The sequence below is a fragment of the Hyalella azteca genome, unplaced genomic scaffold (genome assembly GCF_000764305.2).
Source record: "Hyalella azteca isolate HAZT.00-mixed unplaced genomic scaffold, Hazt_2.0.2 contig13234, whole genome shotgun sequence".
Taxonomy (NCBI): Eukaryota; Metazoa; Arthropoda; class Malacostraca; order Amphipoda; family Hyalellidae; genus Hyalella; species Hyalella azteca.
The window spans coordinates 1,313,611-1,336,640 of record NW_025943163.1 but is presented as its reverse complement, the minus strand read 5'-3'; the positions used below and the strand labels follow the sequence as shown (position 1 = coordinate 1,336,640).

Below are 23,030 nucleotides of genomic sequence, written 5' to 3'. Positions count from 1 at the left end.
TTTGAAAATTTCTGACATTTCAAACGCTAGAAATTTGTTACTTGCTAATCAAGATTTAATTGGAAGAATAATAATGAAAATAATTATTTCACTGTACAAAATATCAGTTTAAGAATCCTTGATGAGAAAAATGCCTAGGTAGAAGAAGACAGGGATAAAAAATATTATGCATTTCCGTGGAAAAAAAACGAAGAACAATATCTTAAGTCACAGTAAAACAACGATATTTACGGAGATGTATAGCAAAATAGTGAGAGAAGGGGCAGAGAGAAGAAGCGATGCACAACAGTGATGTATGGAGCAGATCTCAGGATAGTGCGATAGCTGGCCTGCGTGGGCGGTCGTCTTCTGTCACAGCCAAAGTAAGGGCAACAATTTGCATAATATTGCGAGAATCCACGACGATATTAATGCTTCATGCTAATTTCATTGATATTTTGAAACTATTCGGTTGTAAACTAGCAGCTGCAGTCGTATCAGATTAGCATTACAAAATCAAAAAGGTTTAGCATCCTTCGGAAGAAGTTTACTTCGGAAGGGAAATACACCCTTAATCAAATTAACAATTTTTAAAACTTATTCCTTTAGGTACGTTACAAAATCGATACAACATTACGTTCGGTTAATTATCAATTGATAAATACACGAACAACATTAAAACACGAAAATAAAAGATGGTAGCTTTCTAGTACGCATAATTTCCATGAGTAGCTGCCCTTTAAAAACCTCATATCTTTCTCATTTACATATTGGCATCTACCACATGCAAGCTTTTATTTCATTATTGAGTGATATTCGACGAGTTTAATATTTAGTGAATGAAATAAATACAATCACAGATAAATACTACTCGCACTATTTCACAGGAGATATATACTCCTCCACACTAATCACAACACGGAATGGCCACGCATTTGCTAAGTATTGATAACGATTGTGAGAACGTCGGGATCCACACGGCGCCAGTCAGCTGTGCTTCGGCGTGCATGATTCGTTGATACCATAGCACAATAATAAGCATTTGTTGTAGGGTTTTCACTAGTAATAATATAAACTATTTTGCCTCAACAGACGACGGTTTTATTTCTACATTACAATTCCTGCCTATCAATCACTGGATTTATACCTTGAATAGTCCAGTATTCTCCAAATTTATAATATTAGGTAACGCACATGCTGTTGTGGCTTGATGGTCTAGGGGTATGATTCTCGCTTAGGGTGCGAGAGGTCCCGGGTTCAAATCCCGGTCAAGCCCAGTACAATTTTATAACGGAAAGTTTTTTCAATTTTGAATGACCCGAGTCCGGCTGGAGGTAGAGGCATTCTTGAATGAATTCAAACTAACCTTTGGGGGAAGCTAAAATCAGGATGCATTACAAATGCATTTTAAATCTACTCCGAACAGCACAAGGAAACTTTACACATAGTTGAGGCTTCGCATGTTTAACACAGGTTTTGCAGAGAGAGAGAGAGAAAAAAGAAATTCTTCTTATTCAGTAAAGTCATAATGAAATCCATCTATCGTTTATTTGTACATCATGCGCAAGCGACGAACGTCTGGGAAGTTACCGTAAAATTTTATCTTATATTCGTGACTATAAATAATCACGAAGAATGCCTGTCCAGTAATATGACTCGAAAAAATAGTCAGATTGCATGCGGACCTAAAATTTGGTATGTGACTGGAGTATTGAAGAGATTGAACATGGCCTTAATCCTTCACCTCAGTTCGGTGCAGAAATTAACTCGATAAAAAGCCTTACTTGCCGAGCAACAATGTGTCTCAAGATTCATGATAAGCTAGCTATTGACGCATCTATGATAAATTATTCATTTCCAGAGCATTCTTGTTCATATTCATCACGATAAAAATAATCCTGGGGTGAGGTTAAGTTCTCAACTTACGTTGATAGTGAATAGAGACTGCTGTTATTCTCAGACAATGAGTCGAATTTTTTTCAGTTTGGGATCGTTAATCTCTTTTGTTAGCCGGCAGCGAAGTATTCACAATACAGAACAATAATGGTGTCGTAGCGTGAGTGTTCAAATATTATTGTTAATTAAACAAGGCACCCTAAACGACCATTAATTAACTTAAAATATTTAACAAGTTGACGTGACAGCTCAGTATTTAGTTCTTCTGAAATAATAATACGTAATGTTTTTCGAAACCGAAATTCAACGGCGAGGCTTGCACGAAAACGGTTAGATTAGAAAACGAGTTTCAGTTCATCATATCTACAGGAATAAATTTGTTTATCGGAACTAACTGAGAGACTTATTTTATTCCTTGAAGTTTTCACCAATAATTTACTAGTGACAGAACATAAGCGATTCCATTCAAATGAAAAAACACATAGAAACATGATACGAATTAGGTATTTCGCAAAACAAATCAGGGAAAATATACCAAGACGAGCAATAGTATACACACATGTTCATCGCTCCTCGGAACTTATCGGAGACATCATCAGCATCCACGGGCCTTTAGCATAACCAACCTATTCCAATTTATTGGTTTTTGTTTGCATGAACACTATGGGGAAAAACAGACCTTCCACACGGGCCGCACATAGACCAAATTTCTGGTTTGAGGCAGCCTCCAAGGACCACGTCCATTCAATTTCTCTCACGCACCCCAACCAATGGAATGCAATATCAAATTTCGGATGGAAGACGCCGAGCATTCGAAAAGAGTCGCTATGACATCGCTTACGAGAGAGCAAATTAGGTTGCGTCGCCGTCTGACAGCCTGAAAGTCCGTAGTTTGCCTGCCGTGTTTACAACTTCATAGCATTTAATTCAGTGTTAGAACAAACCAATTGAAGAGGTCCTGCCAAGATTAGATCAAACGTATTGTAGACGACGAAGTACCGTCTTGTAGTCACTGCGCAGTCGTCGTGCGCAGGCAGCCTATGCTGTCTCACACTGACCAAAACGTGGGCATTGTGCAAAGCAAATTCGGTAATCCAAAACGTGGAGCTGTGAATTACTTTTTCACTCGAAATAATTTCCGGTTCAGCCAGTGATTTTTTCCTTGCTGCAGCGGTGAAATGTCTAACTGATTAAATTCAGTCGCCAAATGCTTGGACTCAAAACGTCAATGGAAAATCACATCTGCTGAGTACAATTCAGGAGAATAAAATATTCTCCACCGAAAAATTAGATGTAGCAAATCTCATAGCATTATATTATTTTGGGTATTTACAGACCTTCCAAAAATAAAAGAAAAACTACCTATCTCAAGCGGCTTGCATTCTTCAGCGGAACAATACGTGTCAAGCTACTCAATACCGCGTGCAAATTAAATAAATTTAATGGGTGTAAAAACATTCACCAATAAATAAAGTGTAAAAGGGTTAATATATGCATCGACAAGGGGTTCAAAATTATATGTAGCGGGTTATCTTACTACGGTCATTGCTTCATTGTAGAAAAAGGGAAAAATTGGCACTAGACCTGCCATATTGAAAGTAAAATAAAGAAATAAAACAGTTGTAAAAAGCCTACCGTATTTGGACTAAAACCCTGCCACCCAACCAGCGCGGGTTGAGCCAGGCAGGTGAGGCCATGGTTGAGGCTGCAGAATAATTCGATGCTCGACGGCGTATCAAGGATACCAGATCATCCACGTCGCGATGCTTCCGTCTCAAGAACTCGCTTGACAGTCATCTTGCTTGTCTCTGATTACCAGCAGTGTCTGCAATGCTATTCATACCTAACATGCAGTCCGAGACAACTTTCTATGCTATTCCTACATGACGTGCAGTTCGAGACAACTTTCTAACTTTTTTTGACATGACAAGCAATCATAAAAAACAGCATCGGACGGAAGCCTCGCAGGGCGGCAGGAGCTGAAGCTTGCCATGATTGCATGGAAGCTCAACGACGAGTTCGCTTCAACTTATTTTCTCTCCTTATTAAGTTAAAGTGCGGATGTCTTTCTTAGAAACGCGTAGATATAAAAAAATACTCATGCAAGTACGTAAACATTAAGGTATATCCATTAACTTTCAGGCCTGTGTAAATAAGTGGATCTGAACCTAGGACGAATCATTCGTAATCTCTTCCTTACAGGAACAATGAGGTCAGATAACATCTACGTGGATAACTTTGCGATAACAAACTTTTACGCAGTTCCTATCGTTCATGCATATAGCATCTGCACGACGTTGATATAACGTTGATTGTTGGTGATTAATTTATTCATTGATTAATTTGTTTTTTAGTATTGTTATTTATTAGCAATATTTATTTATTCGGAAATTAAGTAGTTGTAGTACAATGGTTTGCTAGCGCTTCAGCTATCGAGCTATTTCTCATCGGTCGAAAGATAACATCGCCAGAAAGACGGAGGGTTTCAATTATGAAAAATCTCAACTTAATCATCACCCTCAAGGGGACCCGCGGCTCGAAAATTGAACGTCGTTTCAACGTCATTTGAATGGCAGTAGCAAAGTGTACGATCTATAAATTTCACGTGCTTATATCCGGGTATTTGGACGATGTCTTCTCATCTTTTAGGAAACGTACCTAGAACATCCACGTACTTCTCTGCCTAATTCGATGATGCCTTCTTATATAAACGTTTCTACCATTTGAAGATCATGGACGAGGTTTGAGCTTACTATGGGAGCATTCGAGCTTTTGTATTACGTCTTGAATAGCTCAAATTCATGTGTTGCCCTAGTATTTATCATTCTAACTTTTCCCTAATGATTTACGTGTATTCTGGCAGAGGTCCTTATTGTCTCTCATAAAACCACTAAACGTTTGTCAGACCGCTTAATAATCACACCGAATGCAGGTACAGTAGAACCAATGCAGACCGATAAGGAGGTACATGGGCCATTACAGCGTACCGACCTGCCAACTAAATGAATGAAAGACGTGAAGCCCCTTACGTAAGGAGAAACTTTCGATACTGCGGTGCACTTGTAGCAAAGTTCGATGATGGCACTGGAATACAAGAGGCTGCTTCATAAGGTTTTAAGAAAAGGTTCAAAGAGCAAAAACTGAGAACAAACTAGAAACAATTTTTATTAATAGTGATCAACCTCCAATAAAATCAACAAACTATGTCCGCTGAGTTAGAGGAAACGAGGCTACTACATCATTAAAACACGGTTGTCCGGACTATAAAATCAAACAACGTAAAATATGATAGTATAGAATAAAAAAAAGGCAGTTGACTGTAAAATAAAAGGAAGATCACAAAATTCTGTGCCTATAATTAAACAGTCACGCTTGTGACACGTGTATTCTTTCGTACGTGCACACGACATAATAGGAATCCTTCAGTAACTGCGGGGAGACGCTTGGCGTCTTCCTAATTCTTAATTCTTTAACGAAAGGTGAATGACAACAACTACATCCGCTGAATTGAAAGAAACAAATGTATCATGAAGCAAAACGCGTTTCATGCTACACTCGTGTAACGCGTACGAGCGCGGAAACTGAACCTCCTAAGAGTGCTGCAACATAAAATGGATAACTGAACACAATTAAGCCTTCAAAAACTGAAGATTTAAATTCCATTGTGACTAGAACGCGAAATGTCACGCATAATACGGCACGCATATATTCAACGAGCACGAAGTATACAAGAAGCAGTACACGGCTGAGCATGAGCGCCGACGCGCTACACCAAGTCCATTGTCCTTTAGCAGATGCGTGGAGGCAAACGAAGCCTCTAGGATCATTGCGTGTACATGCAGAGCAGCTGAAGAGCTACACGGAATCTTGGGTGTCCTGCTGCAGCTTCGTGGAGACACCCGAGACCGCAAGCAGGTGTGCATGCACACGTAGAGCAGCTCTTGAGCTACACGAAATCTTGGGTGTCCTGCTGCAGCTGCATAGAGATACCAGAGGCCTTCAGGAGAGGCGCGTCGGGTGGTGAGAGGAGGTACGGAGAGAGAGCAACCAGCGAGTACATCGCCACGCTTGCGACCAGCCATGCAGAGTCGACCACCGAAAACCCGTAACTATTGCTCAGACCTGAAATGAAGAACTCCTTATTTCACTTTATAGTTCCTGCGCCTTTGTACCAACTAAACCCCCTTGTGAACCATGTGAACAAAAGAAATCAACCCGAGGCTACCAACTGAACGATTAAATATCTTTGATCCGATATTAAAAGAACTTGATAATGGATTCAACGCATGGGGGTACTTATGGCTCCAGAATTGAAACACACGCACAGAAACACATGTCAACAGCAACACGCAGCTCATACGTTCATACAAAAACGTCAATTTCGACCGCCTCCATCCAGTGGACTTCCCATCCATGACCACTAGAGAACTTGATCGGACACTGAAACTATTCCAACAAGATACAATAGGCCCCACCGGCATCGCAACCCTCCAACACTTAACCAAAATTTGATGTACATATTCCATCACTTCATCTTCGCTGTCTATTTCCCAAAAGACGAAATAACTCTAGACAAAAACGAAAAACCATATAATACGAACACCCCACAACACACTTGTAAAACAACGCGGTTTAGGAAGAGTGTTAAACCAAACTCTCACCGACCAACGAGATTTCCGACACACCAAAAGCATCGTCGTGCATTAGTAACAAAATCATGCGATTTTGCATAAAAAATAAATTAATAAAATCATCGTCGTGGGCTTGCATAGAAAAAAATACAACTCAACCTCTACCCGTCCTTCGCAAAAAAATTAACGCTACCTGACACCATAGAACAGCCCTAATAAGAATAGGAAACCATGCAGTTCCACCACTCGAGCTATAAAAAGGGGTGAAAAAAGGCATCTTCAGAGGACATGCCTCTACTCTATCTGACCACCCAGTGCACCAGTTGTTCTTTCCCCTCTTCCTAAGCCGTAGCAAAAATTTTATATCTGCTATGCGCAAATATCAACAGAATTCTTCCTTGCGCCTCACTCTTAGCCCGAAGGATGTTGTCTTTCTTCCTTCCAAAAGTGTTGATGACGATCAGACGCAGCTGGTGATGGGCACCTGCTGCAGGTGGTGGGAACGTCTTGAGGTGAGCTCCATCCTTAGTCACCTGCCCTCCGCACAACTGCACCAGATCCTAAGGTTCCAACATGAGAAATAGTAACGCTGTTAATTCGCAATATTCTACTACACTCTTCTAATGACGTGCTTAAAATAATGTTCTCAAGTTGTAGCTGAACATGTTCAGAGATTTTTACAATATTTATCACATTAATAATTACAAATAAAGGTATCATACTGTAAAATTCAACATTTTATTCACTTCTAGGTAGCAGTAAACTAAAATATACTTGGGAATAGCCCACCACGAACTGCTGCAGAGACCAGTTCCCCAAGGGCTCCAGGAAGCAAAGGACGCAGCCCTGAAGTAGGCGCCTCTCCTGCCACAGCAGCCGACCGCGCGCTGGTCCCGCCCAGCCGGTCGAATCCAGGGCCTCGAAGGGTTTCTGTCAATAATTCCATGAGTATTACAAATCAGGGAGTAAAGTCATAACGTTCTGACTATCTCAAGCCCCGAATAATTGTCATAACCCACAGCCACAATCAATCAATGAAACAATGTACTAATGTAATTTCAAAATTTCAAATTCAGTTGTTGCGAAACTCTTCCTATACTTGATAATCAATGAAGTTGCATTCAAAACGTCGTAAAATTATAATAAAATGTCCCTTGGAAACCTGATATTTGGATTTTCACTTCCCATCAAGAGCCTAATTCGCCGAATAGAGAAAAACAATAAGAAAATTGTCAATAAGAAATACTCTCTGGTCTTCAATGAAACCTGCATCAATGAAACAAGTTAACGAAATATGTTTTTTCGGTCAAAGGTCAACACCGTCAGTATCAAAACTCGTTTTAAAACACATTGAATTCGTGATCAAGGTACATGAAGTCGACCAATGAAAACTCGTGTATAATCATACAAAAATTCAAGTTATTCAATCTGAATTGATTGAGAAATGGATTTAATGATGAGATATATTCAAAATGTGACGATCATGAACAAATTTCATTCATCGCTACATTAGAAAAACTGCATGTAAATCGGCCATTTTTGGATAAAAATCGTGAAACAAGAAATATTTCTGCCAATAATTAATATGGATATTAATAACAACCTTATATAGAGGATTAAGAGATCAGAGACGACATTCCTTGTAAACATATACCGGTATATGTGATACAAATTATGTTAGAACAAATAGTAATCAAACATTAGAAATATCATCATGAGTGAAGATTGAATGTTAGTCAATTCTACACCGGATTTCAGCTAAGCTCAGTTATCGTTCAAAAGAAAAGCACAGTTGTTGTTGATGCCATTTCATTCATTATCATGAATAATTATTACCTTTTAACAAAATACTTCTTGGCATTATTTAACAGTGTTTATATGTTGAATATTGATCCATCATTGTTAAGGGCCCCCTTACACTGTAGTCTGACCCGCGAGTTAATCTCGGTTCTACTATAAACCTATCAGATCCGCCAGTGTATGGCGCCTAATCTGAAAATCAAGCAGTTTCTTGTTTATAGCTAAACCAAAGAACATGGCTCACCGACGTTAAATATTTTTGGCAGACCAAAAAAAAAAAAGGTAAGCTGTAAATTGTAGCATCTCATTGTTTGGCCATTCAAATCTACACCTGTACGGTCGGGCTAGGCACGAGAAGGGTAAGGTGAAGAATCACCGAATTGGGGTCACGAGTTAGAATCGACCAGCCGGACACGTAACAGCAAGTGTATGGGGCGCTCAAGAGAAAGACATGCTTAAGGTTGCTTCATAAAGAAGGGATCCTTACAGCAGAAATTGAAGAAATAGAAACCGAATCAAATACTTGGAGAATTGAGGGACTAATGAAGAAGTAATAAGTGTAAGAGGAGGAGATGCTGATGGTCACCTCAGGCAACAGGCGCCCCTTTTGCAGGGATCTCAACGCCCACTGGTAGCTGAGCACCCAGCAGCCGGAGGCCACGCCGTACAGGTACTCCAATGTACGCTCTGTCGTTTTGTCCGCCCCACATCTGCATCATCGAAACATTTTAGTTACAGACCAATATCGGTATTAACAGCGAACTCTAAAGTCGAGGTAATATAGACTCAGTAGGCATTCACATTCCTTATACAGATAATGTTAGCAATATTTAAGTCCGAAACGAATGAGACAAGTTAAAAATATTAAAATAATATTAAAGCCGTAAGAGGCTTTAACCAACTACAATATGCGTATCAGGAAGACGCAGAGAAAACTACCGCTCTAAAAAGATCAAATATTTCAATATACCAGCATAATCAGTGTAACTGAAAATTAAGAAATGAGCTAACTAGAAAGAACAATTAACCAGGAATGTAAAGAAGGATTAGCTTGTTTTATGAAATCTATCTTCAACTCGTAATCGCAGAGGGTTCCATCAGATGAATTAAACTGTTCCTGGGACGTGCAAAATTTCATCATCGATTATTCATAAAAAATGCAAATAAAGAATTTTTGCGTGAAAAGTGCGTGGAAATAAAGAATTTTTGTCCTATCCACGCACTTGACAATAACGTGAGTGACACCAGGGACCCAGGTCTTGAGAATCTCGCCCCTGGGTTTGCTACTGTCACCACCGGCACTCGAGCAGCACAAGTTCTTGAGGAGCGAGCAGACCGTGCGCGTCTCGTCCGCCGTCAGCCCCGTGCACACCAGCGTCAGGCGCCTCCGCTCTCTGTGAGAGCAACACAATGTTTACCAATGTTGTATCACCAAGTAATGGGTAACAGGTTAGATATTTATCTCAGAAAATGAGATGGCTAAACTTCTTGTCGTCTGCTATTCAAAAATACTCGCAACAAAGGGGCTAAACGCTAATTATTCAGTTTAGTACGAAGCGTAGAAAGCTGACCGATTTAACCTGCTACTGTTATTTCTTTAAGCAACTTTTTTTCTCAGATCTGAATGTAGTCATGATGTCCCATGGAATTTTTCTCATGAAAAAGTACAACCGTGTGTAGGGATAGTTGAAGCCAAAATAATAATTCGAATAAAAAGAATAAGAGATTTCTAGACATGGAAATTGACGTGCATGAAAAAAAAAACAGAAATAACTTTTTCCTGCATTCAGACCAACAGACTTGGACTGTGAATTGGGATTGAAATCGCATGGTAACACGATATGGAACAAAAAATAGTGGAAAGCAGTTTAGTAATGTTTCAAGATACGGTAATCAAGGGACGATCGCATTTTCTTTAAAAATAACTATGGGACTTGCAAAGTAAAGTCCACAAAATATATTTTAGTTTGGTGTAAGGCCAACTTTTTGCGGCAATTACAGCCTCGATTCTTCGAGGCATTGATTCGTGAAATTGTGAAGATTTTCAAAGGAATTTTAACCTGTTTTTCAATTAAACCATCTTCTGCCCTCTTTCAGTTGGACCCTAGTTTAACCCTTTATCAGCCCTTTTCTAATCCTCTCCAAACGTTGAACTCGGCCAGAGGTTGGAAATAAGGTAAACAATGATTAATTGTCAGAGAAAATCACATTTTTCATTGATGAGAGCCCCATTCTGGATGTTTTTACACCGCTATAAACGATTTGAAGCATTTGTATTTAAAACCAAAGGTTTTCTAATTGCAACTCTCATAGAATCAAGATCTAAGCAGCTCTCGGTGGACAGTCTATTTGGAAATTGGGTTTTGTAGGTGTTCAATTAGGTCTGCAGTAATCTAGGTCTTTCGATTGTCCCTCACAATTAGATTTATTCACCAACGGTCTTTATCAGACCTGTGCTTTTCTGAAGACGTTTTCCCTTCTCTTTCACAAGCAGTCATTACTTTTGAGACAGTACCTTTAGAAACATCAAATAATCGTCTCTGTCGCACACCAACACCTGCCATACGGGCACCAGCAATTTGGCCTCTTCGAAAGTCGGAGAGGTTTGCCATTTATAGGTTAGGTCATAGACACAAAAATTTACGAAAAATATCTATGCAAGGATAAAATATCAATTAGTAGCATCCATAAAATATGCAAATAATCCAAGTTTTCATTGTTTATAACAAGTTTGAAAATTACGATATAAAAATGTTACGTGTTTCCCTTATTTCTCCAACCCCTTTATCCGAGTACACAACTACTATGCTTATATATATATATATATATATATATATATATATACATTTGCAACAAAGTCATCTACAGTTACAGAATTTGAATGCCCATCCAATATCTTGAAATCAACTTACTTCAGTCGCAAATTTTTGTCTTTGCGTGGCTGAGAATGGCAGTGAAGGCTGTTGTTCCCTTGATGCTGAGGAGACGAAATCGATCCTCTTGACTGCGCAGTTTCCTTTGAAGGCTTGGTATGCGCTATGTCTACAAGACGCACAATAGGCTGGAGATTCACGCCTTGTAAGTACTTGATGTAATACAATGGAATCCTTATGGAAGAAGTGGAATCCATCGAAATGTCTTTATGAGTTTTTTCATTTATTTCAAGAACTGACGCAGTAACAGGCGAATTTATTTGATCAGTAACTTTACCGCCTTCCACACTTATGCAAGGGATTGAATTTTTCGTAACATTTCCATTATTCTGGTTGCAGTCTCCGTTGCAATCACGAGCAAAATCTTTAATTTTATTCATACCCACTTTTGCAACAGCCTTGGCAGATTTAGAGATAGGACATTCAAAGCTATCATTTGTTGAATGTGATGCCTGTCTCGCCGTGACCACGCCTTGTTTTGATTCTTTACAAGAATTCTTCAGTTTCACCGGCACTGCCCTAAAAGCTTGACCAACAGGGGACGGCTGTACGTCTGCAATGATCTTCTCCCCATTTGACATAGCCTCACGATTAGAATTTTCCATTACGTTGTCCGAGGCTTCGTCAGGGATTTGATATTTAGCTTTTCCATCAGACTGTATTTGAGGAACAAAATTAATGACCGTCTTCTTGCCGTCAGGATGCAGAAATACAAGATGATCGTTTTCACCTAACCCTGCCCCATCGAGTTTACTGTCTTCATTTAGAGTCTGTTTTGCCTTCATTTTTTTATTCTCCACAAAACTTTCAATTTCTAAATTCTTCAGCTTTTCAATCAATTGAGACCCTCCAGATAATTGCTCCTGATGCTGAATATCAAATCTCGGAGCTTGACCATCAATTTCAGCAGAGCCTGGATCGACAGGACTGCTTGGTGGTGAAGAGACATCTGCAGAGTTCTCATCCACGTTGCTGTCAGCTGACGATGCTATGTTTATAGTCGCACTAGAAGGTTTCAAGCATTTTGCTCTTTCATTCTCACAAGCACTTAACATAACAGTCGCGGAGGGTCCATCATGAGTGCGACTCTTGCTTGCATTTGGTGGGTCACTGGTCTTTGACCGTTTAGATGTTTTACAAGGCTCAAATTTACCAACAAGTGCACGTTTTTTGCATCCATCATCTTTAATGATCTCGGATTCCTCAGAAGGTAGATCCGGGACATCTCTTGCATTGGTACAAACCAAATTTCTGACATCAGAAGAATTTCTCTCAAAACTCTTCTCTGTCATGCGGAATGCAGGAATGGTGGAAGGTTGAGTATTCATTGCTGCTTCAATTTCATCAATGGTTTCTAGTTCAATACCTGGACCCATAGTCTCTAGAAAAGCATCATTGATTATACTTAAATTTAAATCATGATGAAAATCTTGGCCATGACATGAGTCTATTGGTGTACTTTCTACAAACTCAGCTGTAGGAAAGTTATCTACATTTGAAATAGGTATGGAGGGCACCAACTCGTCTTCCCCTACACAGCCAGGAATATTTTCCAAGTAATCGAAGTTCGAAGTCAGTGATACCGCTACAGTATCGCTAACATCTGTAGAACTGCAGGACAGTGGGAGAGATCTGTTTAGGTTTAATTTCGATGTCCTTTCTTGAACTGAACCAAGCACAGGGTCACCAGTCGAGGCCACGACCTTCACTGCAGCTCCTGCCAAGTTATCCTTTTTAGCTTGTGATTCCGATATTCCATTGGAATCCACACCACTGATTTTGTTCAACCGCAGGGAAACTTTTTCTTTTGGTTTCATTGATTCCACTTGATTGATTTCCTCACAGTGGCTCATGGAATCGCCATTACCATTGTTGGGCAATGCAACAGGTTGCGCTGGTTTAACCTGGTTCACGGAGACGAGCTCTTCAGAACTGTGCATAGCAGCAGCAGCTATCATTGAACTGGAGCCTAAATTAGACCGATTCCCTCTTGCTTTGCTTCCTCCTCTGCCTCGACCTCTACCTCTGCGTGTTGTGGTCTGTACACGGGCAGAACTAGGAGACTGGAAGATATTAGAAGTGCCCGAGTTTTCTGATATGGGCATATTTAATTCAACAGCGGCGGGAACTGCTTCTTTCAAAAGTGGAGGTTTATGCACGTCATAACTGCTCACACTGGAGTGATCTTCAAGAGAAGTCAAATCTGAAAATTAGAAAGACATTTCTAGATCTTGCCAACCCAAAATAATACAAAACTTGCATTCTTTTGGAATCAATTTATCAGAAACCAATTGTTGCAAGAAAATTGAAGTCTTGGATCAGGCTGGTATTTGACCACATTTCATATTAGTGAAGCCATTAGCAGTTTAACACAGAAAATAACTTGAGACATGAAAGTATCAGATCAATTGCTGAACTTGCACTAAATTGCATAAACACAACAGATTGAAAAGAATTAAAAAGGAAAAATTGCAAATTCTGGAATTAATCAATGATTATTTGACTCAAAGGACCAGTTTGGATAATTAGACCCCACTCACCAGGGGCAGAAACATTCCTGACGGCCAAGAGAGCAGAAGTGCGCTTGCCACGGCCACGCTTCATGCCCCTAAAGCTCGCCCCGCCTCCCAGGTGCGGCAGTGCCACTTCACCGTGCTCAGCAACAGTGCCTCTGTTGCGGTTGCCATGCCACTCCTTCTTGTCCAGCTTGTCTTTCAGCTCTAAAATTAAATACATCCAATTTACAAGATGAAAACCTGCAAAAAATCTAAATTGCTTCTCAATGAGAAAGGTCTTTATTCAAAGACTTGGTCAACAGCACCTTCTTCAACTTCTGAATATAGTGGTACTAATATATCTCTAAATAAATATTTCAAAAATAAGAGCTTTATCAGAGAAGTCTACACAAACAACACAATTGTAGGTATAATCAGCAACAATTTGATACTCACTATAACATCTGCGGTCTCTTTTGAATTTCTTAACTATGTCCTTGACATGTTTCTTAACTATGTCCTTGACATGTGAGCACCTTGGACAAGAATTAATAATGTCCTGCTCTATGCGATTGAGTAGTAGATCCTGCTCTTCATCCTCCATTTTATTTTATTTATTTTTTAAATGATTCGGAATTTAATTAAATACTGCAGTTAGCTAAGTGGTTCATATAACCCTTGACAGCCGAAGGAAGCTAAAGGCTAAATAGAAGAAGGCAGGAGCAGGAAATTAAAAGAAAAATAATTAATTAGATTTTACACACATCTCCAAGCCGATAATTTGTTTGAGTGTCTACATACTTACTGTTAACTATCCTCACAGACTTTTCACTCAAACCAATTCAACTCAATCATATGCTTTTTCTACACATATATGCAGGTCAAGTTGACTCTCCTTCCATCTCTCTTTATTCTTTCAATCAATTCATTCACACATAGTATACGGTATTATGTTGTCTTCTGCTCTTCTGTCACACCTGAAACCATTCTGCTCCACACCAAGTACCTACTCTTTCACACTCCATACATATTTGCATTCGCTCATTCAAAACTGCATAGAAAATGTTGCTACAGATGTCAGCAAGAGCAATTGGCCTGTAGTTTTTAAGCTCCTCCCTCTTGTGGCCTCCCTTCTGCAAAAAGGTTAACCAGCTTTCACTTCTTGCATCAGGTACACATCCTTCATTATTCTTCAGTCGCTCATCATCCATTTCACTTCCCCATTGGTAATTTACCCATCAATACCACTCAGGTCACTGTGTTCTAGTGAGATGACATTTTTACTTGGCACAAATTCCTCATTCACCTTGCCTAAATCTTCCCACAATTCTTTCACAGCTTTGGCCAATCTTGTTCTCTTAGCTGCTTCTACATTCAGCCCATCCACTCTCAGATCTTTTACCCTATTGTCACTTCTTAGGAAGGCATACCACTTGCATCCACCTTTCTGTCCACTTATAATAAATTTGGTCATCATATTTCGCTCATACTCCTCAATGTGGTTTCTAATGATAATAATTTTTGTTCTTATCTGTTATTCTTTATACTTCAGCCATACTTCCTAATACTCCAGTCCACAGTCTCCACTCTCGTCTTTTTCTGCAGTTGCCTTCAAATTTGATTGCATCTCATTTGCTCTGCTCTTGCACTTTCACATTATTTTTCCAACATTTTTTTCCTTCTTTGGTTTTTACATACATTCCTATTGGTCCTTGTACATGTGACCCTGGTAGCCTCATTCATACATTTCTCAAGTTATTCCTTCACACCATTCACATTTTTGTCACTTCCCATTCTGAATCAGTACGTTTCACACTAAAATTATCCCAGTCCACAACTTTCACTTGTCACATACATTTTTGTCAGGCTCTCTCACATGCGTATCATGCATTTTAAACTTGGTAACAAGCATATTATGATCACTTATGATATCAAACAAACCAGCTTCATCCACCTACATGCACATCACTTTTGTTCTTGCATTCTCATTCACTAATATATAATCAATTGCTGAGCAGTTTTCTTACTTGCTCCAGGTCACTTTTTCCTCAGCAATTGTTATATTTAGGTTTTCAAGGTCCTTTTCAAACACGAATTGATTCAGAGGCTCCCTATATTCTTGTTCACAGGCTCTCCTAGTATACCCACATGTCCATTCATATCCCCCGTAACAACTATCATCTCATGGCTGTATTCATCAAGCACTTCCTTAATACAAGCATATTTTTCTTTGTTCATAAACTCAGACCGTACTTCCTCCACAGTCATGTAACAAACAATCATCAATTACATCCTTTCATTCATAGTTGTTGCATACTCCATCTTCACTTCAAATAAGTCATTGCTCATATATCACTCTCACCAACATTCATTTCTTTCATCTCAAAACATGCCTCACTACAGACAATAATGCCAACTCCCCCACTTTCAATTTGTTGCTCACTTCTTCCCTTGTATATCAACTCATATTTCCCATTTCTCAAGCATCCACCACCTTTCAGATGCGTTCCTGTAACAGCCACCACATCTATATGCTATTCCTATAGCTCCTTGCATAGGTACATCTGCATATTATCCAATCATAACCCTCTCACATTCTTTCAACCTACTCACATAAATTTATTTTATTAGGGCTAATCACATTCACTCCCACAGAGAGTCACTCTATGTGGGACCACACTAGAAAAGCGACCATGCATACAACTTATATGCACCTATCATCTTGCCTTTTGTCCAAACACTGCTCCCTCATTGTTCAGGAGCACTCCACCTATTCTATACCTACATACGTTTCTTCATGCAGTCTGTGTAAATATAAGTTATTCGTTACCCATTTTCTCTTATAAGTTATATATTCAACTTTCATTTTTATTAACCTCTAGAACTCTTTTTAATTTACTTTTTTTCTCAGTGGCTCGTACATGCCAAAGCCTCAGAATATCCACCTCTACACTACCAGTTTTTTATCACATGACTGCCTGGTTGTGCTTATGATTTCTTTAACAGTTTTATCCACCATAATTTCTCTTGGGCCAATGCCACCACTCTGAATAATGAGTAAACAGTCATTTGAGCTTTCAGATTTTTGTTTTACTTCTATTTCGACAATATTTGCCCCCTCTCAAGCATACAATATCACTTCCAGCCTCATTTACACAGACTTTTCCCCAATGGGGAAAAAGAGATCCAATCTTACTGTCCTCCACCATGACAATGGGAGGCTTGACTGTTCTGCTAAAGCTATCCCGTTGATTGTGGACAGTCTTTCCCTGGCTAGAATTCCAGAGTGGTATTAAATTAACCAGTTAACAAAACATATTAGACACAAGCTATAAGAGTCTGGAGAGGATGACATCACAACCAATCAGTCTGGAGATGGACATGCATCTGCCCACTATCCTAGAATTCCAGCCTGGTCTTTATACCTATGTCAATGCCACAGCATTTAGGCCTGCTAGACTTTTTGGCCTCAGACTAGTCTAATGTTTATTTGACTTCATTTTAGTGGCAGTAGTGCCAGCTTCATCAGTCTCATATACCCCTCCCTCATCTATTTTGGTTTTTTAATTCAGCCTCTTAGAAAGTGGATGCATCAAGCAGTTTTGTCATCTCAGCTTGATTGTTTTCAGTGTATTTTCTCATTTATGAAAATAATGCACTATTGTGCTTGCCATGTCCGTCTGTCCGTCCATCCATGACTTCACATTTTTGTTGATAAGAGAAAATGTGCTCTCTGTCACTTACTGCAGTGAGTACTGAGCAGGGTTGGCATTGAATAAATCATGTGATATCATTTGATTTTTTTTATAAAAAATCAAAAAATTTTTTTTTATATATTTAAATATATTGAGTGGCAATCATTAATTTATTTTGAGGTATTGTTATTCATGGTTTAATATTTTAATAAATGTACTATGAATGACAAATTGGTTTATAAACCTGTTGCCTTTAGTGTGAATTAGGTTCCAATTAATTGAATGTTTTTGGTACAGAGGCATCAAGTGTTGCAATACATTGTACATAGCTAGCAGCTTAGCAAATTCTTATAAGGCTACAAATAGGCTTCAACTATTTGACTATTTGTTATATATTGATTACAATATGCAATTTAAATGTGTTAGCTAGCTTATACAGGGTGGGGTAGAACCAATTGAGCATATTTGAGGCAAAATAAAAGAATAATGGAGGTACATAAAGAAGAAAGTTTATTTTCCACGAGATTAGCATAACATACTATTTTAAATCTTTATGTTTTGAAGACAGTATCAGGTAGATGATGTCTGTTAGCTGCATCACACTGTTGGAGTCATTCTCAGAAGTTTCCTACAGCACGTTCACACATATGGCGCGGTATGGACATAACCTCTGCTGCAATAATCCATTCCCTTAGCTGTGGTAGGGTGTGAGGGCAACTTGTGAACTTTTTCTTTTAGATGTCCCTAAAGAAAGAAATCGCAAATGCTCAAATCAGGTGACCTCGCAGGCCACTGTAAATCACCCATCAGAGACACCAGACTTCCAGGAAACATGCGTTTCAAAACATTGAGTGACATTCGGGCTGTGTGAGCTGTATCCCATCCTGCTGGAACCACATGTCACCCAATGCTTCATTTTCAACAATGTTTTCCATCCTGTGCTGCAAGAAATTTTGCAATATTGTAGCATAGCGATCGGAATTCACTGTCATGGTTATTCCCTCCTCTGAGAATGACTCCAACAGTGTGTCTCAGCTAACAGCCGCCATCCTCCAGATATTGTTTTCAAAACATAAGTACCGTAAAATGGGGTAACTTAGACCACTTTTTTTCTTATAAATGATGCCATTTTCTCACTAGCTAAATTAAACTTGAATTGAAACATGCAAAATACAGGTCTATACTCTAGCTTCACTCACCATAAATTGCTGGCTCCTGCCTCTCATAGTCTTTATGTAATTTCAAAAAAAGTGATGGTCTTTGTTACCCCAGCTCTTGGGGTAACTTAGACCGGGTGGTAAAATCAATTATTTTTTTTGGTAAAATAACTCCAAATAACTCCAGGTTTTGGTGCATTGTAGTAGAACTCTTCTAGTTACATATGCAAATGACAAACTTGAGGAAAGTGTCATAGTTTGCAAATGGGGGGTGCCACCCCATAATGAGGGAAATGTGACTACCTAATGGCAGCCCTGATGGGGTAATATTGACTGGCTTGGAAATTAAGTTAAAATTACCATATATAAGACTCTGTAGAGTCTGAAACATAAAGAAAAAACATAAATAGGCTGTCAAACATAAAATATGTTATATATGGTAATTTTATATTAACTTCCAAGCCGGTCTATGTTACCCCATCAGGGCTGACATTAGGTGGTCTAAGTTACCCCATTTGGGGGCAGCGCCCCCCATTTGCAAACTATGACACTTCTAAAATTTGTCATTTGCATATGTAACTAGAAGAGTTCAACTACAAGGCATCAAAACCTGGAGCTATTTAAACAAAAAATAAAAAAACTGGAGGGGGTACTCTGACAGGCTTCAAAAAATAGCTTTTTTTCGTGGGTCACATTTTTAATTTTTTAACCTATTAGATATGCAAACTTTTTGAATCTTTCTATTGTGTTATTAGGCCTTTAATGCCCATTGACAAAATTTTTCTACGTCAAATAGTTTTTGAGTTGTGGGGGTTTTTGTAAAAAAAAACAAAAAGTGGTCTAAGTTACCCCGCCGGTCTAAGTTACCCCATTTCACGGTATTCTAAATGGTATGTTATGCTAACCTCTAGGAAAATAAACCTTCTTTATGTACCTCCATTGCTCTTTTATTATACCTTAAAACTGCTCAATTGGTTCTGCCCCTACCCTGTATATTGAGAGGTTGAGATTGTATTGACCTTTTAGGCAATTAGAAAGATTTTCCACCCTAATACGAGTACTGGTATTCTAATTAAATTACTTAATTTCAATCTTCAAATATGTGAATTTAAAACTAGAAATAAAACAATTACAATTACAAGACTATATATAAAATAATTAAATGCAGTGAATGGAAATAAAATGTTTGAATTGTGCACACGTTTATTTCAAACAGTGTTAACTTTTCTCATAACTCAAGTCTTGTTTCAAGTCGTTTGAGGTTTGTTTGATTTTATTGTTCAGTTTATGTTTAGTATTGCTTTATTGGTCTGAGTTAAATGGGAACAGTGCAGTCTGTCACTCAGTCACTGCTAGTCAGTGTGTATAGAGGGTAGAGTCTGGTAGATTTATAGGACATAAAACTAGTAGATCTATTGATAGTGCTGTGCACTGTGCTATCAGCTACCTATCTGTTGTGTGACTCTTCAATGTTTAGAAGATCTGCATTCCTGAAGTGTTTTTGTATATTGAAGCCAGTTAAATGGTCAATATTTAGCTCATTAGCTTGCTCCATACAAACTTTACAAAGCTAATGAATAGACTTATCAATAATTGTTTACCCAAAAATCCCTAAGTGATAACACCACCTTGGCCTGTTGGCCATTATTGAAAGCAATAAGTGCCCTTTTTAGCCATCCATTATGATCCATATACTGTTATTGTTAGTAGGCTAATTGCAACATAAAAGATAACCTTTCAAAAAGACAAAAAAGTTGAAAAAATAAAAAAACATAAAATAAATCAAAAAATCATGAAAAAATAAAAAAAATCAATAATCATCGATTATTTATTTAAAAAAAAATATATAAAAAAATCACCAACCCTGGTTGCTTCTATAAACAATCTGCCAGAAGTAGTGTCAAGCGTGTGCTCCATTTATGCCAATGACAAAAATTTGTAATACAGTGAAGGATGCGTCAAAGTGTAGTTGCAAGATGATCTTGACAGTTTAGTTAACTGGGCTGATATGTGGCAGCTGCGTTTAAATGAGCTGACAAGTGTAAAGTACTTCACCTCGGGAAGAACAATGAACAGCAAGATTACAATATGAGAAGACATGGTGGCAACGAGAGAGTAATGATTGAATTGATGTGATGAATTTCACATGCTCATTTTATTATTATAAGGTTGCAGTACATGATTACTTTATTTTTGTAATTTCTAGACTGTAATCTTAATGCAGGTCTGAGGACAGTGAGAAGAGTACCATCAATGCCACATAATTTGCCACTTTTGGAAAACCTGCTGGAACATATTAAATATAAAAACAACAAGAAGCTAAAAATTATATGAAACCCAAGTGCAGGGTTGACGTATCAAGTCTTTTGAGAAAAAAGTCACTAACTAATTTTCTTTTAACCCTTTAGCGAGCAAGCATTGGAATATCCAGAAATTATAAGAAATATTTATTTGGACATATTTTTTAAAAATTGTGTCCATTGAAGGTTTAAATGGCACTTGAAGATTTCATTAAAAGTGGTCAGTACACAAAATAATCAAAATTTAGTTTATGCAAATAAAAAATTAGTAAAATAACGATTCAATATAATTAAATTTAATCAAGTTACATGAAATAATTAAATATATATTGATATTTCCACCATTTTAAAAAATGTGGAAAGAGCATCAATTCCAATGTCCGAGGCAAAACCTTCATTTAAATGCTCATATTTTAATTTGTGGACAGTGCAGGTGGTGGGGCTATAGATGGAATGATAGTCAGATAATTAGTGTTGATTGAGGGAATGATAAGGAAGCTTAAAAAATGAACAGGAAGCCATGGTGGGGCTTTTTCTGAGGCGATTTCAGGTGATCATATATGGAAACTTTCCCATTAAAGGGTTAATGCTTGATCGAATAATAAAATGGAAGTTTTTGATACTTGTTGGGAGTGGCATGGTATATAGTACCTACTTCTAAATCACTAACGATATTGGGGAGGAGTACATTCAAGTCACCATAGACTGGCAAGGTTATTGCAGTATTTGTGAGTATAGCACCTATGTAAGGTACAGTGGAGAAAGCCTCAAATTCATGCAGAACTTTGGTTCTGCATCAAATTCATGCAGAACCCTTCAACTTTGTTTAACAAATTAATAAAAATGTTTTAAACTATTGCTTTTGCATGAAAATAAATGTAAACCCAAAGAATATATCTTTCTCCCAACAACTATAATTCAGTGAATTTGTACCAAGATTAAATTTTGTGATTAGTAGAATCTGTCCTTTTCATGGCATTGATATTGGGAAGGCTGTTCAGTGTTCATTTCATTCATTTGATTCTATTTTATCAGAAGAATGCACTCCAAGTATGAATATTCCGAATGAAAAATTAGTCCGTTACAATGTACCCAGCATAGCACACTAGTTCAGCAATATGAACAGAATACACTTTGAGTGCAAATTTCTTTGTATGCTGCATAAACAATTTCTTTAAACCTAAGAAATGTAATTTCCGACCCCATCTCTAACTCGATGGTTGATATTGCAGCCAAAAGAAAGAGGACATTGCCCAAAAATAAGTGATCTTGACCACTGAAAAGCTGTTGTAGTGTGCTGCCATGCACTGTAATATTGAAAGTAAGTAACTACACCCACAAAACTATGTTGCATACTTGCAAGAAATAAAGAGAAAGACCTTAAAATATATTCTGCCGACTTCATCAACTCGGCATTGCCTCGGCCCTACAGCTCTGGAGCGACCCCCTGTCGGTGGTGTCGTACTTGCGCGAGGGGAACAAAAATGAGACAGGGGAACCACAACAACAACTCAGAATTGCTCCCTTTTGCAGGGGGAGTTAGGTACACAGAAGTCCGATATGTTCTCAGCAATGTCCTTAAGCACCATATTACAATATTACAGAGCTCACGGTATCATACTTTCATACTCTACTGTCATTTTTGTTGGGGTCTTTTTCCCACCTGTGAGGTTAGTTTAGGATTCATGTAGATGGCTCATGCAAGATTGATTAGCAGTACAAACGTGAATGGCCTCTTTGGAGAATGGTTAATGGGTCATGCACAATTGGCCCTTTCAAGAGGAGTTAGTGAATCTGCTGTGAATAGTCTCTCTCACCAGTAATTTGTATATGTCTTGCATAAACAACCTCTTGCAAAATTGCTTAGTATGCACAAATGGCCTCTTGCAATCTTTGCTTCTTTAGCTTTTCATCTTTTACAAGTATACAAGTAGCACTCATTCCAACCTCCCTGCGCACTGTGCCCCCTGGCTCCCCAAGTTGGCGCTTGACCTGGAGCAGCCAGGGTCCAGGAGCGCTCTGTCTGTGGACTGTGGTGCACCTAAATGACCAACCACTTCCTACAATTCCACCATGATTATCTTGCCAATTATCCCAAATTTGCATGCACTTAGGCAAGGTAGGGTAAACGCGGTATATTCCAA

General features: G+C 38.5%; 1 protein-coding gene and 1 non-coding gene across 2 annotated transcripts; one reads left to right on the top strand and one right to left on the bottom strand.

Moving 5' to 3' along the window:
• Positions 1-1,183: 1,183 nt before the first annotated feature.
• Trnap-agg lies at positions 1,184-1,255 on the top strand. The gene has a single exon. It is a non-coding gene; the product is annotated as a tRNA-Pro (tRNA).
• A 3,765-nt stretch (positions 1,256-5,020) lies between these two features.
• On the bottom strand, positions 5,021-14,476 carry LOC108682129 (breast cancer type 1 susceptibility protein homolog). The gene is made up of 8 exons (XM_018171245.2): positions 14,191-14,476; positions 13,780-13,959; positions 11,219-13,442; positions 9,530-9,700; positions 8,893-9,016; positions 7,296-7,436; positions 6,916-7,066; positions 5,021-5,997 (listed from the first exon to the last, which is right to left on the bottom strand). Exons 1-8 carry the CDS (start codon positions 14,336-14,338, stop codon positions 5,822-5,824), a joined length of 3,315 nt encoding a protein of 1,104 aa, XP_018026734.1. The 5' UTR covers positions 14,339-14,476; the 3' UTR covers positions 5,021-5,821.
• Positions 14,477-23,030: the final 8,554 nt, after the last annotated feature.

Bases quoted from the DNA above. Each gene is read 5' to 3' on its own strand.
- LOC108682129 (XM_018171245.2), bottom strand. From the start codon at position 14,338: ATGGAGGATGAAGAGCAGGATCTACTACTCAATCGCATAGAGCAGGAC. The intron at 9,701-11,218 runs GTAAGTTGATTT...TTGCTCTCACAG, and splicing joins GACAAAAATTTGCGACTGAA to AGAGCGGAGGCGCCTGACGC. The intron at 7,437-8,892 runs GTGACCATCAGC...AATTATTGACAG, and splicing joins AGGGGCGCCTGTTGCCTGAG to AAACCCTTCGAGGCCCTGGA.